A 14,467-nucleotide genomic window follows, 5' to 3' on the forward strand; every position below is an offset into this window, starting at 1 on the left:
GGGTGAAACCCCGTCTCTACTAAAAATACAAAAAATTAGCTGGGCATGGTGGCGCGTGCCTGTAATCCCAGCTACTCAGGAGGCTGAGGCAGGAGAATTGCCTGAACCCAGGAGGCGGAGGTTGCGGTGAGCCGAGATCGCGCCATTGCACTCCAGCCTGGGTAACAAGAGCGAAACTCCGTCTCAAAAAAAAAAAAAAAAAAAAAAAGAATAATTTTCAATAAAGAATAACACAGACATGAGTTACAGATAATAGAATTTTTCATGAATCCTGCAAGGATCTATTCTTTTCTAAAGAAAAACAAAACTAGCAAAAAGAATCCTTATGTAATTTTAGGGAAGTTTTATGTTTGCTCTGTCTGCCGTATCATTATCAAAGAATGTTAATTTTTTATTCTTTCATCCTTTTATGTGGCCAAACTTACTATTTTAAATAGTGTAGATGGCAATCATCTTAGTAAATCCATGGCCACACTTCACTAGATGATTTACTGAGTACAGCTTCACCTATTCTTGATGACCTGCAATCAATAAAAGCTATCAAATATTTTATGATGTCAATAATGTTTTCATTTTCAAAATCCTCAGAATGCCCTTCCTTTGTAGCAAGTGATTTTCTTGCCTATCCTCTAAGATTTGTTCCTTTAATCAACATATTTACAGCAGTTTTCTACCTCTTTGGCAGGTTTTAATCGAATGCCTGTTATAATCTAATAACAAGTGCCAGAAGAAACCAGTTAACCAAACTAATTTTCTACATGATTCTAAGTCAGTAAGTTGCCATTTTATACCTCTTTCTAGAAAAAAAGCACAGGTTTTATGACAGTTATTACCCTCATTGATTAGGGGACCTTTAAAAAGCCCATGCATGGATTCAGCAGTATGCCAGATCCCACAAGTCTGATTATGTAAAACCAGGGTATTATTGGGACTAAAAAGTCTTAAAAATCTATAATGATTACAATAATAAATACTACCAACATGAACAGTTTCTTACCGTGAGCATTATGGGTTCACAGACTCTTTGTTTAAATTTGTCTCTGTTATTTCTTAGCCATAAAACGGCATCATATGTGTCACGAAATCTCTGTCTTAACTTATCTTCCTTCTGATTCATAAGATTGTCAAAACGTACAATATGATCATCCACACCTAAAATTGGAAAACAAAACAAAGTCTTATGTCTCTGAAAATTTTAAATAGTGAAATAAACTAATAATAATACAAAAGAATACCCTAGATCTAAAGGTTACAAACACTACTCAGGAAGTACTCCACATAGTGAAAAAGACTCACGTCTTTTTCATTCTTTTCCACATAGTGAAAAAGACTCACCTGAATAAATCATTCTAAAATGTCCAAACACCTGGGAAAAATATGATCCTGAAACTTTAACCTACCAAAAAAAAACCCCCATAAGAAAAACAAAACACTAGATTTCTTATCAGAAGACAAATGGCAATAGGCCCTCAAAATTCTGGGAGAAAAATTAGTATTTTCATCCTAGAATTGTATATACAACAAAACTAAAAAAAGTGGGGGATGATGAAATAAGGATATTTTCAAGGGTGCAAAGACTCTGAAATTAATTACCAAATATCTCTTCTTGAGGTTACCTGAAAATGTACTCCAACAAAATAAGGGCATGATGTAAGAAAATGAGACATGGAATTCGGGAATAGGTTTATAACACGGAAAAGGCATGAGAGAAATTACAAATGATAACCATGTAGGCCTCAAGAAGAACCAATTTAGATGGAAGGAGAAGGACAGAAGGCTATGGAATTCAAGAGAATGCCTGATAAGACAGCTTTTTTTTTCCTCTTCAATTTAAGGAAATGCTAAAGCAAATTAAAAAAAAAAAGCCTTTTAAAAGCTATCAATGAAGAGAAATTTAATTATAATGCACTTCTTGGTTCAGCTATAAGCAAGTTTAATAAACAATACTTAGTATTTCTAAACTTCTTGAATTAACCCATAAATAGAGCACATAAAACACAAATACAAATATCTTCAGCCTTGCAAATATAAAAACCAGAGTATAAATGAGAGAATTTAGAATGTGAGAAGGGAGGAAAGTAACAGGATGGGAGGAATACAAGTATTTAGAGCTTACTAAGTGTAGAGTCAAGCAATATTGATAATTGTTAAATGACCAAAAAAAGATATGTATATTATTTATAATAATAAAAATCAATATTAATAATTTTATTTGAAGAATTATAATAGGGAGGTCTAAGGTAAAATCTACATCTAGAGTAAATACGAAAAGATAATGTCTAAAGTTGATTAATCAAGCAATAGTGAAATAAGAATATGATAAATATATATGAACGACTACTAGAAAAATATCTGCTGGCCGGGCGTGGCGGCTTACACCTGTAATCCCAGCACATTGGGAGGCCGAGGAGGGTGGATCACCTGAGGTCAGGAGTTCGAGACCAGCCTGTCCAATATGGTGAAACCCCGTCTCTACTAAAAATAAAAAATTAGCTGAGTGTGGTAGCGCATGCCTATAATCTCAGCTACTCAGGAGGCTGAGGCAGGAGAATTGCTTGAACCCAGCTGAGGCGGAGGTTGTCGTGAGCCAAGATCGTACCATTGCACTCCAGCCTGGGCAACAGAGGGAGACTTCATCTCAGGAAAAAAAAAAAAGAAAAATATCTGCTAAAAGAGTTAAAAGTGCTTATTCTTGATTGGCTCTGGAGGTTAAAAAAAAAAAAAAAAAAGGGGGGGGTTGTGCCACCCTTCTATTTTTTTTTTTTTTTTTTTTTTGGCCATACACATCTAGTACTTTGATAAACACATAATTTTATTTTTCTGATTCTAGTCATATACAGTGAGCAGACAGAATATAAAATCCCTATCCAAAAAATACTAAAGATCAATTCACATGGTCTACAAAAAGAAAACCAAAGCTGAAATTGGACAGGTTTCAAGGAACTAAGCTAACAGAAGGTTATGAAGGTTAGAATAAAGAGCTTAAATTTGATACAAGTAATAGTGAGTGACTTTGTAAAGAAAATAAAGCTAAGCATTTATAGAGAATTAAATCAACTGCTATAATCTGACAGAAGACAGTGGTCAGTTATCATGGCAAATTACAGTACACAACAGATATGGGTAATTAGGGTATGAAGTTGGAAGAACTGAGTTGAGCTTCCTCAACAAGGCAACTTGAACATTTTATAGAAACAATTACCATGGGAAGAAAGCAGCCCATCAACAGAAATATATCACCATTTTATAAACATTTCATTCTAACTTTATGAAAACTTACTCTTTTTCTCCTTCTCTAGAGTTTCCCTCTCTCTTCGCTTATCAATTATCTCGCCTTCACATAATGCCTTTTCATCCTGAATCCGTCTCAGATCATTTGTAATGGCATCAATCTGGGGCTGAAGATTCTCGCAGTTTTCTGTGGTCTTCAGTTCGTTTTGTAAATCCTCTATCATTTTGCGGGTATTACTTATTCTCCTCTGTCGGTCATGCTCTTCATTTTGCTTTACTGTTAAAGCCTGCTGAAGTTCTTCAATCTAATAAAACAAAAGCAGGTTAGTAATTGAGATTGTTTTTCTGCTAATAAGACTTTCACAGTAATACAGTTTTTAAAATACAAACAATCTAACTAACATAGGTGTTTTCCTCACTAAAAGGTGCCCTGTGAAAATCAGACTAGCACATTACCAGTTCTACCAGACTATCTGTATCTTTGTTTTACACATTCACTAATGTATCTCAAATACTTTAAGTGGTGGTCAGTATATAATTAGCACTCATTGACTATTTCCTAAATAAACAAAATACTTAAAAAACCAAACAGATTTCTAAGTATTTACAGGAAGACCAAAATTAAAACAGTCATGTGGCATATGTGATACAGTTTCCATAAATAATAAAGATTACAAGGCCGGGCGCGGTGGCTCAAGCCTGTAATCCCAGCACTGTGGGAGGCCGAGGCGGGTGGATCACGAGGTCAAGAGATCAAGACCATCCTGGTCAACATGGTGAAACCCCGTCTCTACTAAAAAACTACAAAAAATTAGCTGGGCATGGTGGCGCGTGCCTGTAATCCCAGCTACTCAGGAGGCTGAGGCAGGAGAATTGCCTGAACCCGGGAGGCGGAGGTTGCGGTGAGCCGAGATCGCGCCATTGCACTCCAGCCTGGGTAACAAGAGCGAAACTCCGTCCCAAAAAAAAAAAGATTACAAGTCACCCTGTTACAGGTTGAATATCCCCAATCCAAAAATCACAAATCCAGAATTCTCCAAAATCTGAAATTTTTTTAGTGCTGACATGACACAAGTTACCCAGAACGCATATTTTTTCATTGTATTAGTTGTATGTCACTTTGTACTGTTAAGTACTTGTGTAAGTATTTAAAAATGATTGTTTATGAGTAGCATATAAATTCAGAGTCAGGAATGATGGTGATGTCATCAACAACAGATCATCCACATGGGTGGCTGAGATACTGACACCTTTATTTCCTGACAGTTCAACAAATACAAACTTCGGTTCATACACAAAATTATTAAAAACATCATTTAAAATTACCTTCAGACTATGTGTATAAGGTGTATATGAAACATAAATGAATTTCGTGTTTAGACTTGGGTCGTATTCTCAAGATATCTCATTATGTATATGCAAACATTCCAAACTCTGAAAATATCTGAAATCCAAACACTTCTGGTCCCAAGTATTTTGAATAAGAGATACTCAACATGTAATTTGAAACAGAAATAAACTATTTTCTTCCAATGGAAATATTTTCTACCAATACTTCAGATTAATACTGTGAGATTTTAATTATCAATCTATATGCTTACATTTCTTCACATATTCAAGGTAAATTGTTTTTAAAACCAGCTATGTAAGTTGTCACTTGATGTCAATGAAATTTTTATCAAAACCATGGTCTACCTAAGACAGAATTAATATTTTCTTTAAGACACACACATATAAACAATATACATTTATACATCCAATTTATTTTTTACAATTAGAGTTTTGTATTAAAATAGATAAATTTAACACATCACATAATATGTATATTAGCTGGCTTTATTTCCAAGTCAGATTTACTCCCTCTCTTTCCTCATTATAAAAGTTATAATGTATTCATTATGGAAAATACAGAGACTTATAACTAATAAAAATAACTTATAATCTTATGTCCTTAAACTTTTACTTTTTTTTTGAGACAGAGTCTCGCTCTATAGCCCAGGTTGGAGTGCAGTGGTGCGATTTTGGTTCACTGCAACCTGGGTTCAAATGATTCTTGTGCCTCAGCCTCCCAAGTAGCTGGGACCACAGGCGTATACCACCACGCCCGGCTAAGTTTTGTATTTTTAGTAGAGCTGGGTTTTCACCATGTTGGCCAGGCTGGTCTCAAACTCCTGGCCTCAAGTGACCTGCCTGCCTCAGTAAACTATTACATTTTAATGCCTACCTATATCTCCTGTAGAATATATATTCTTTTTACTAAATGGCATCACTAAAAATACATTGATAGCAGTTTCTCATTTTCCCTCATGTTCTGACAAAATGGGATTTTAACATCTTGTGCATCATGTCCTGTGATATGGATATCCACATTTTATCCTATCTTCTGTTGAAATGTGGGTACCGATTTTTTCTTTCTAAAAATTCAGCTTTGGCAGTAACAAAATACCCATATCCCCAAATCTTCTCTACTATAACCAAACATATAGAAGCAAGAGAAAATATATCTGAAAAAATTAAGATATGTGTCTGTCACCGAACATTAACAACGTTCAACAGGCCTAACAGAAAGTAGATAATAGGAAGGCCAAGGGATTCAGGAAAATAAATGGGCCATATCACAGATGACAATATAGAATTAAGAATCGCTAAACACACGAGGATGTCCAAGTTCATGAAAAAGGGACAAGAAATTTAACAAACAGAACCTTTGCAATCCCAGCAAAACAGAGACCACCAAACTACTGAAAATCACTGGCCTACCATATAAAGTTGTATCAAGAGAAGGTCTTTGTCTGATACTGACCTGAAAAACTGAAAAGCAGCCCTATGATCCCTTACCTTTCAGTTAAGTTTTCTGAACACTAACTCATTTCTCACCTTCATCCAAGAAATTACCATGACTAATCCCATTAGTCCTACCACGACTAATACCCATGTTTAGCTCGGGTAAAGTAGGTCTAAACTTCTTAGATCACTCACCTTCACTAGGATACTGTCCCCATACTGCTCTATATCTGCAATTTCTCTGAATGTTCCCGCTTCTTGTTCTAGTGGAAACTTGGCTATTTCTAGAAGACACTTGTTCTCCCTAGATCCCTCTCAAGCAGTGACCTTTTCCTGCCATAAACCATTATTTCAGGACACAGAGGTGAGGAGGGTGTCTTCATTAATCCCCACTGTACTCCTTTTTCCTTTAATTGAGGCCCACTTTGGTTCCTCTAAAGACCATGGGATCAGACTTTGTCACCCGTTACCCTTGTTGCTATGTTAACCAGCTCCCTGAAAATCCTCCCCAAGCACATCCATTCAGGGATGACTTTGGCACTTGATTCATTGTCTTCCATTCTCCATCATTATGCCTGTCATCGTGTGACTTCAACATATCTATGGAAAATCAATCTAACTCTTTGGCCTCTGTGTTCCCTTACTTCTTCAACTTCAATCATCTTTTCCTTAACCTCTCCTCAGCCATCTGCCTACTGGACAGAAAAAGGGGGCTGAGGAGGGTTATGTTATAGATCATAAAGCTCCCCAAATCATACCACTTCTGAAAAACATTATTTCTATAATCCTATTCTTTGATCACCATTTCCTTTTCTTCCACTATCCTTTGACTCCACCAGGCTGTGCAATCCACTAAACCCACTACCTTTTCACAATCCCTTCATTTCTTTCCTGGGATTCAACAATGCAACACTATAACCACTCCCTTGCGAAGATCCCTTGACCTTCCTTCTTATGTCACACAGGCCAGGAAAAACCCCAGTTCTAATTAAACTTATCTACATACCTTGTAACTATCCATATCTAAGCAACTGAACTAATGAAAGAAACCCTCAAAAACTGGTCTCACTTTAAATCTATGGCCACAAAACTTAAACAGGCACTCAAAATTACAACATAAACCTGTAACACTTTTTCAATAAACTTGTGCTCTCTGAGACAAGTTAATACCTTTTGTTCCTTCTTCAATCCTTTATTGCTGCCTTCCCTCTGCTTACTCAGCTAATGACCTTGCCTCATATTCCATTAACAGAAGTTATAATTAGAGTACTCCCTCCTTCTCTTGCTTTTAAATTTATCACTTTACCAACATCCTTACTCATTCTGCTTTACCTTGTGCAATGTAAGGGGAGTCCCAGTAGCTACCTAAATCTCACTCCTCCGAGGCTACTCCAGAGCAGTGTTTCTCAAATTACACCATAAGGTGTAATTTCTCATGAAGGACCATTAAAAACAAAAATTCCAAGCCATCACAAGTTCAACTTTTATTAATTACAATTAAACTACCCAAATTCTGGAAAACAGGTTGGCAATTCCTTATAAAGGTGAAGCACACCTATGATATTCTACTCCTAGGAAATTATCCAAGAGAAATAAAAGCATACGTCCATATAAAAAGTGGTAGAAGAATAGGCAGCTCTACGGGTAGTAGCCCAAAAACTAGAAACAGTCGAAATGTCTAATACCAAATTAGTGAATAAACAAATTGTGTGATCTCAAGAAAAATAAAAAGAAAAATACAATAAACTGAATGAAGATAAAAATATATCAAAATTTTTGGGGCACAGCTAATGCAGTGATGACAGTAAAATGTATAACGCTAACTGCATACATAAGAAGAAAAGTATGTAATGAATAATCTATGCTTCCACTTCAAGAATCTATGAAAAAATGAGCAAATCTACATCAAGCAGAAGAAAGAGAATAATAAAGATAAGAATGCACATCAAAAAAACTGGAAACAGAGAGAAAAATCAATAAAACAAACTGCTGCCTCTGAAAAAAAAATCAATAAAATTAGCAAACCTTTGGCAAGATTAACTTAACAAAAGGAGGGAGGGATAAAAATTGCCAGTATCAGGAATGAAATAGGGGTATCACTACAGATTCTATACATATCAAAGGATAAGAGAATTTATACATACATGAATTTGACAACTTAGACAAGAGGACCAATTCCTCAAGAAACACAACTATCACAATTCACCTAATATGAAACAGATATTTGACTAGTCCTATAGCTATTAATGAAGTTGAAAACATAATTTTAAAACTCCTCCAAAAAGAAATCTCTAAGCCCAGAGAATTTCACTTGAGAATTATACAAAATGTTCAAAGTATATAAACACAAAATCTGTACAATCTCCTTCAGAAAGCAGAAGAGGAGGGATCACTTCCCAATTCATTTTATGAAGCTAGTTATCCTAATACCAAAAGCAGGCAGAGAATACAAAAAGAAGACTATAAAACAATATCACTCATGAACACAGACACAAAAATCCTTTAACACAGAATTCAGCAATATGTAAAAAGAATTATACACTTAGACACCACAACCAAGTGGGGTTTATTTTAGCGATGCAAAACTGATTTGCTAGTCAAAAATCAGTCAATATAATCCATCACTTATTAACGGCCATCAATAGAGAAAAGCATTTGACAAAACTGAATATGTACTTGTCATAAAAATTCTCAGAAACATAGAAATATGCATAAAAATTTTCTGAACCTGACAGAGCATATATATATATATTTAAAACCTGCTGCTATTACTACATACTGAATAATGAAAAACTGAATGCTTTCCTCCTAAGATCAGGAATAATGTGAGGATTTCAGTGTTTGCCACTCTTATTCAACAGAGTGCTGAAGTTCTAGCCAATGCAATAAGGCAAGAAAACTAAATGCATACAAATCAGAAAGGAAGAAATAAAGCTGTCCCTATTTGTAGCTGACATGACTGCCTATGTACATAGTCCCAAAATATTTACCAAAGAAGAAAAAAAACAAAACTAAGTCAGAGGTATAAATCTAACAAAACACACAAAGGACTTGTTGCTAAAACTACATAATGCTGATGAAAGAAATAAAAAATCTAAATAAAGAGAGACAGACCATGTTCATAGATCAGAAGACTCAACATAGTAAAGATTTCAATTTTTCCCAAATGTTTAATGAAATCTCTATTAAAATCCCAGCAACATTTTTCTGTAGACATAGAGAAGATTTTGATGTCATCAGAATGGTGAAGGAACTCCAGACATCTCCTCAATAAAAGCAATGAGGACACTGACAAAAATTGTCAAAATTAACTCTTTCAGAACTCTGGAATTTACCCAAATGCTTGTAAAAATGTGGGAAGATCTTATTAAAAAAACAAAATGGCTGAATCTCAGTAAAAATAGCAAGCTCTGTAGAATTCTGAACTTGCTTCATTCCTAAACCCCTTGTTCCATTCATGTGGTATTCTTGAAAAGCAATAGCCAACAATCACAGTGAAAACCTGCAGTCTAGCAGCCACTGGAGAGATATGAACAGGTTTGGAGCTCTTTTCTAATGGCAAAAAAATGCAATACTTTTGCACCAACCTGGCAAAAAAAAATGCAAGTACTTTTGCAACAACCTAATAAATCCTCATTCTCAGAGAAATGTCACTATCTGATCTAACTGGCAGTTTCCTGGGAAAACTTACTTGTATAAGGCTTGTCTGTATTTGACCTGACTCATAGCTCACCACTGCAAAACAGCCTTTTCCTTGGATGCATTTGTCAAAAACAATCAGAAACAACTGTTTAATATCACAGCTGCCTAAAGCAGATTAAAAGTTACAGCAAACAATAAGCTAACCAAAAATCTTAAAAGAAAAAACTGGGGAATGATCTTCTCCCCAAACCATATGAGGTTTTAGAAGCTCCAGTGATTCTAGAAAGTCATATGCATTAGGACTGTGTGCATGCCCATGGCTGTGTACATGCTCCAGAAAGACCTAAAAAGACCCTATGTTTTCACCTCTGTTTCACTTTGATATGTGCAAATAGGAAGTGAAGACTGAGACAGAGTTAACCAAAGTTTTCAACAATCTTAGGAGCATTTATTCAAGAAAAATGATTGAATCTCAGTACAGTGTGAATACTGCCTGGCTGAATGTTGAAGGCATGACCCAATATACATACAGAGATCCTCAACAAAGACTGGGAAACATATGGGTTTCAGGCATTTAAGGAAATATGTATTCAGTCACCAGCTAACCACTAAACTAACCTAGCAGTCACTTCGGTAGCCACATATGACCAAGGATACAGACCTTACAGAACTAGGAAAGTCACTAAGCAAAAAAACACCAACAACGTACTCAATGAAACAGCAACATCAAGCCCTGGAGAACGAAACGGGATTGACTTCCAGAGTTGCTAGAGTATGTAACTTAAACTGTTCAGTTTCAACAAAAACACATTGAAAGACGTGAGAAAGTATGGCCCATACTCAGGAAAACAGCAGTCAATAGAAATGGACTTATAAGACTTATAACCCTTTTCCCATTTGTCCTGAGAGTATCTGCTGGTGGTGCTTGCGGCTGCAGCATTTACCTCAAGGTAACTTTGACACAAAATATCTTGCTTTTATTATTTTCACATCGTTCTAGTATACTGACTTTGGAAACAAAAGACATCAATCATTCTATTTATAGCATTTGGTTTTTAGTAATATAGCATTCCTATGCATGATGTTAACATCATTCTAGAACAGTTGTTGGCCAAATGTTCATTTGATGAATCCAATTATTCCAAAATAGATGATTCTAATGATTCAGAAGATTATGATGTCAGTTCTTTTGAAAAATAACTCCAAGAACAGTTTTTACATTTTATTTTCACATTGAAAACTGGTCAGATTTGCTTAAGCCTCAAAGAGTGTGTTTATGTAAAATTAAATGAGTGCTGGCAGTGAGCTGCACGTACTTTTTTTCTAAAGAGGAAAAGCATTAAAACAGCTATTTTAAATATGTTCAATACATTAAAAGAAACCATGTCAAAAAAACTAAAGGAAGAGAACAGTGTCTCACTGAATACAAAATATCAATAGAAGCATAGAAATTACAAAAAAAAGAGCCAACTAGAAAAATCTAGAGTTTTTTCTAGAGTTGAAAAATGCAGAACTAAAATAAAAGATCAGAGACTCTTAACAGCAAATCCAAATAGGCAGAAGAAAGAGTAAGTGTACTTGAAGATAGGTTGATTGAGATTGTCCAGCATGAGGAACAAAAAGAAAAAAACAATCAAGAAAAATAAGCAGATGGCCAGGTGTGGTGGCTCATGCCTGTAATCCCAGCATTTTGGGAGGCTGAGGTGGGTGGATCACCTGAGGTCAGGAGTTCCAGATCAGCCTCGCCAACATGGTGAAACCCCATCTCTACTACAAACAGAAAAAATAGGTGGGTGTGGTGGTGGGCGCCTGTAATCCCAGATATTCAGGAGGCTGAGGCAGGAAAACTGCTTGAACCCAGGAGGCGGAAATTGCAGTAAACCTGGCCAACATGGTGAAACGCCATCTCTACTAAAAATAAAAAAAAATTAGCCAGGTGTGGTGGTGGGTGCCTGTAATCCCAGCTACTTAGGAGCCTGAGGCAGGAGAATCACTTGAACCCAAGAGGCAGAGGTTGCAGTGAGCCAAGATCACACCATTGCACTCCAGCCTGGGCAACAAGAGCAAAACTCCATCTCAAAAAAAAAAAAAAAAAAAATATATATATATATATATATATATATATATATATATATATCAACAGTCTCTGAGATTTGTGGGATACCAACAAGCATATCAAAATATGTAAGTCTCAAGAAAGAAACAGGCAGAAAGAATACATGAAGAAATACTGACAAAAGACTTCCTAATTTTGATGAAAAACATTAATCTGCACATTTAAGAAGCTCGATGAATTCCAAACGATAAACTCAAGGAGATTTTCGTCTAGAAATATGATTAGCTACTGAAAACCAAAGGCAAAGAGAAAACTTTAAAAGCAAGAAAAAGTGATTCATCATGTACCAGGATCCTCAATAAGATTAACAACTGACTCCTCATCAGAAATATGGAGGCCAGAGGGCAGATGAACGACATATTCAAAGTGCTGGAAAAATAAAAAAAAACCCACAAAGAATTCTATATCCAGCAAAACTATCCTTCAAAACCAAACAAAAACTTAAGGTATTCTTAGATTTAAAAAAAAAAAAAAATTTATCACTAGAAGACCTCCCCTAAAAGAAATACTAAAAGGCATCTTTAAGGTTGAAATGAAGGAACCCTAGACAATACTCTGAAACTACACAATGAAATCAAGAGCCAGTAAAGGTAATTATATAGGTAAATGTAAAATATAACAAATGTATTTTGTTGTTTATAACTTTTTTCTTCCTATCCAATATAAAAAACTGTTGTGATATAAATATATACATTTAGTCTTTGTCCTAGGTTCCTGGCACAGAGTTCAAAACCGTTGGAGTTTTCTGAGTGACAAGAATGTCTTTTATTATTTATAACGATCCCCTTTTTACAATATCTGGTTTTATGTTAATGAAGGCAAAAAATCATGATCCAACTATCTAGTTTATAAGAGACAGCTTTTAGATTCCAAGACACAAATAAGCTCAAAGTAAAAGGATGTAACTTTATATAGTAAAAAGAGAACTCTATTTCTCCTTCCCTAGCAAGCCAGAGGAAGTATAATGCAACAGCAACACAATCAAACAAATGAACTAAACATATTACTAAATCTAAACACAGGCTGATGATCCTTTATCCAAAATGCTTGGGACCAAGTGTTTTGGATTTCAAATTTTTAAGACCTTTGAATATCTGCATTATACTTACAGGTTCAGCTTCCCTAATCTAGAAATCCAAAATGCTCTAAAGTGCATTTCCTTTGAGCATCATGTCAACACACAAAACAGTTTTGGGTTTTGGAACATTTTAGATTTCGTATTAGAGATACTCAACATGTAAATAATGACAGTTAAAAAAAAACCCAAACAGCCCTTTAGCTGCCATCTTGCGTCCCCGCGTGTGTGTGCCTAATCTCAGCTGGTCCACCCAAGACCTCTTGAGCACCAACCCTAGTACCCGGCGCGACCCCTTATCCGCTCCGACAAGGTAAAAGAAACAATCATGAACCAGGAAAAACTCGCCAAACCGCAGGCACAAGTGCGCATTGGTGGGAAAGGAACTGCTCGCAGAAAGAAGAAGGTGGTTCACAGAACAGCCACAGCAGATGATAAAAAAACTTCAGTTCTCCTTAAAGAAGTTAGGGGTAAACAATATCTCTGGTATTGAAGAGGTGAATATGTTTACAAACCAAGGAACAGTGATCCACTTTAACAACCCTAAAGTTCAGGCATCTCTGGCAGCGAACACTTTCACCATTACAGGCCATGCTGAGACAAAGCAGCTGACAGAAATGCTACCCAGCATCTTAAACCAGCTTGGGGCAGACAGTCTGACTAGTTTAAGAAGACTGGCTGAAGCCCTGCCCAAACAATCTGTGGATGGAAAAGCACCACTTGCTACTGGAGAGGAGGAGGAGGATGATGAAGTTCCAGATCTTGTGGAGAATTTTGATGAGGCTTCCAAGAATGAGGCAAACTGAATTGAGTCAACTTCTGAAGATAAAACTTGAAGAAGTTACTGGGAGCTGCTATTTTATATTATGACTGCTTTTTAAGAAATTTTTGTTTATGGATCTGATAAAATCTAGATCTCTAATATTTTTTAAGCCCAAGCCCCTTGGACACTGCAGCTCTTTTCAGTTTTTTGCTTATAAACAATTCATTCTTTGCAGCTAATTAAGCCGAAGAAGCCTGGGAATCAAGTTTGAAACCAAGGTTAATAAAGTTCTTTGCCTAGTAAAAAACAAACAAACAAAAAAAAACAAAACAAAAAAAAACCAACAAAAAAACCCCCAAACATTTTAAGTAACCACAAGTCAAATTTCTGATGATACTGACATGGGAGAAAAGGAAGAGAAAATAGAAGCTGGCTAGTATTTTTTTTTTTTCTTAAGTGGGAGAATAAAGATACTGATAAACTCTTTTATGAGAAATGCGCCACTTAAGATTTTAAGATAATCACTAGAATAGGACTAAATATAACTTTCAACCTATAGAATAAAAAACGGAATGAGAAAACCTTGGTTAACAGCAACAGAAAACAGAAAGAGGAGGAGGAATCAAGTAAAAAGTATAATAGTAGAAAACATAACAGTAAATGTGAACTGCTTAAACTTCATCTGTTTAAATTCCTTTATTTCACATTGAATTGAAAAAAATTTTAAAGAGAAACATGGTACAGAAATAAAAACAAAATAAGAAAGCTTTAAAATCTAGGAAGAAAAAACTGATATAATTACAAGGAAAAATAGACAAATCTATACTCATAAAAGGACATATTGACATCTTAAAAA

General features: G+C 35.5%; 1 protein-coding gene and 1 pseudogene across 3 annotated transcripts in view; one reads left to right on the plus strand and one right to left on the minus strand.

Moving 5' to 3' along the window:
- Positions 1–14,467, minus strand: part of SMC5 (structural maintenance of chromosomes 5) — an 89,709-nt gene that overhangs the window by 46,046 nt on the left and 29,196 nt on the right. For all 3 annotated transcript variants that reach the window (XM_032290930.1, XM_032290929.1, XM_032290928.1), the window contains exons 9-10: positions 3,281–3,536; positions 998–1,152 (exon numbers count right to left, since the gene is read on the minus strand). In XM_032290930.1, the coding sequence (XP_032146821.1) occupies positions 998–1,152; positions 3,281–3,536 (411 nt within the window). The remainder of the gene's footprint in view (positions 1–997; positions 1,153–3,280; positions 3,537–14,467) is intronic.
- LOC116559821 lies at positions 13,162–13,756 on the plus strand (annotated as a pseudogene).

This window comes from Sapajus apella, unplaced genomic scaffold, assembly GCF_009761245.1.
Source record: "Sapajus apella isolate SASKATOON/1434 unplaced genomic scaffold, GSC_monkey_1.0 scaffold24, whole genome shotgun sequence".
Lineage (NCBI taxonomy): Eukaryota > Metazoa > Chordata > Mammalia > Primates > Cebidae > Sapajus > Sapajus apella.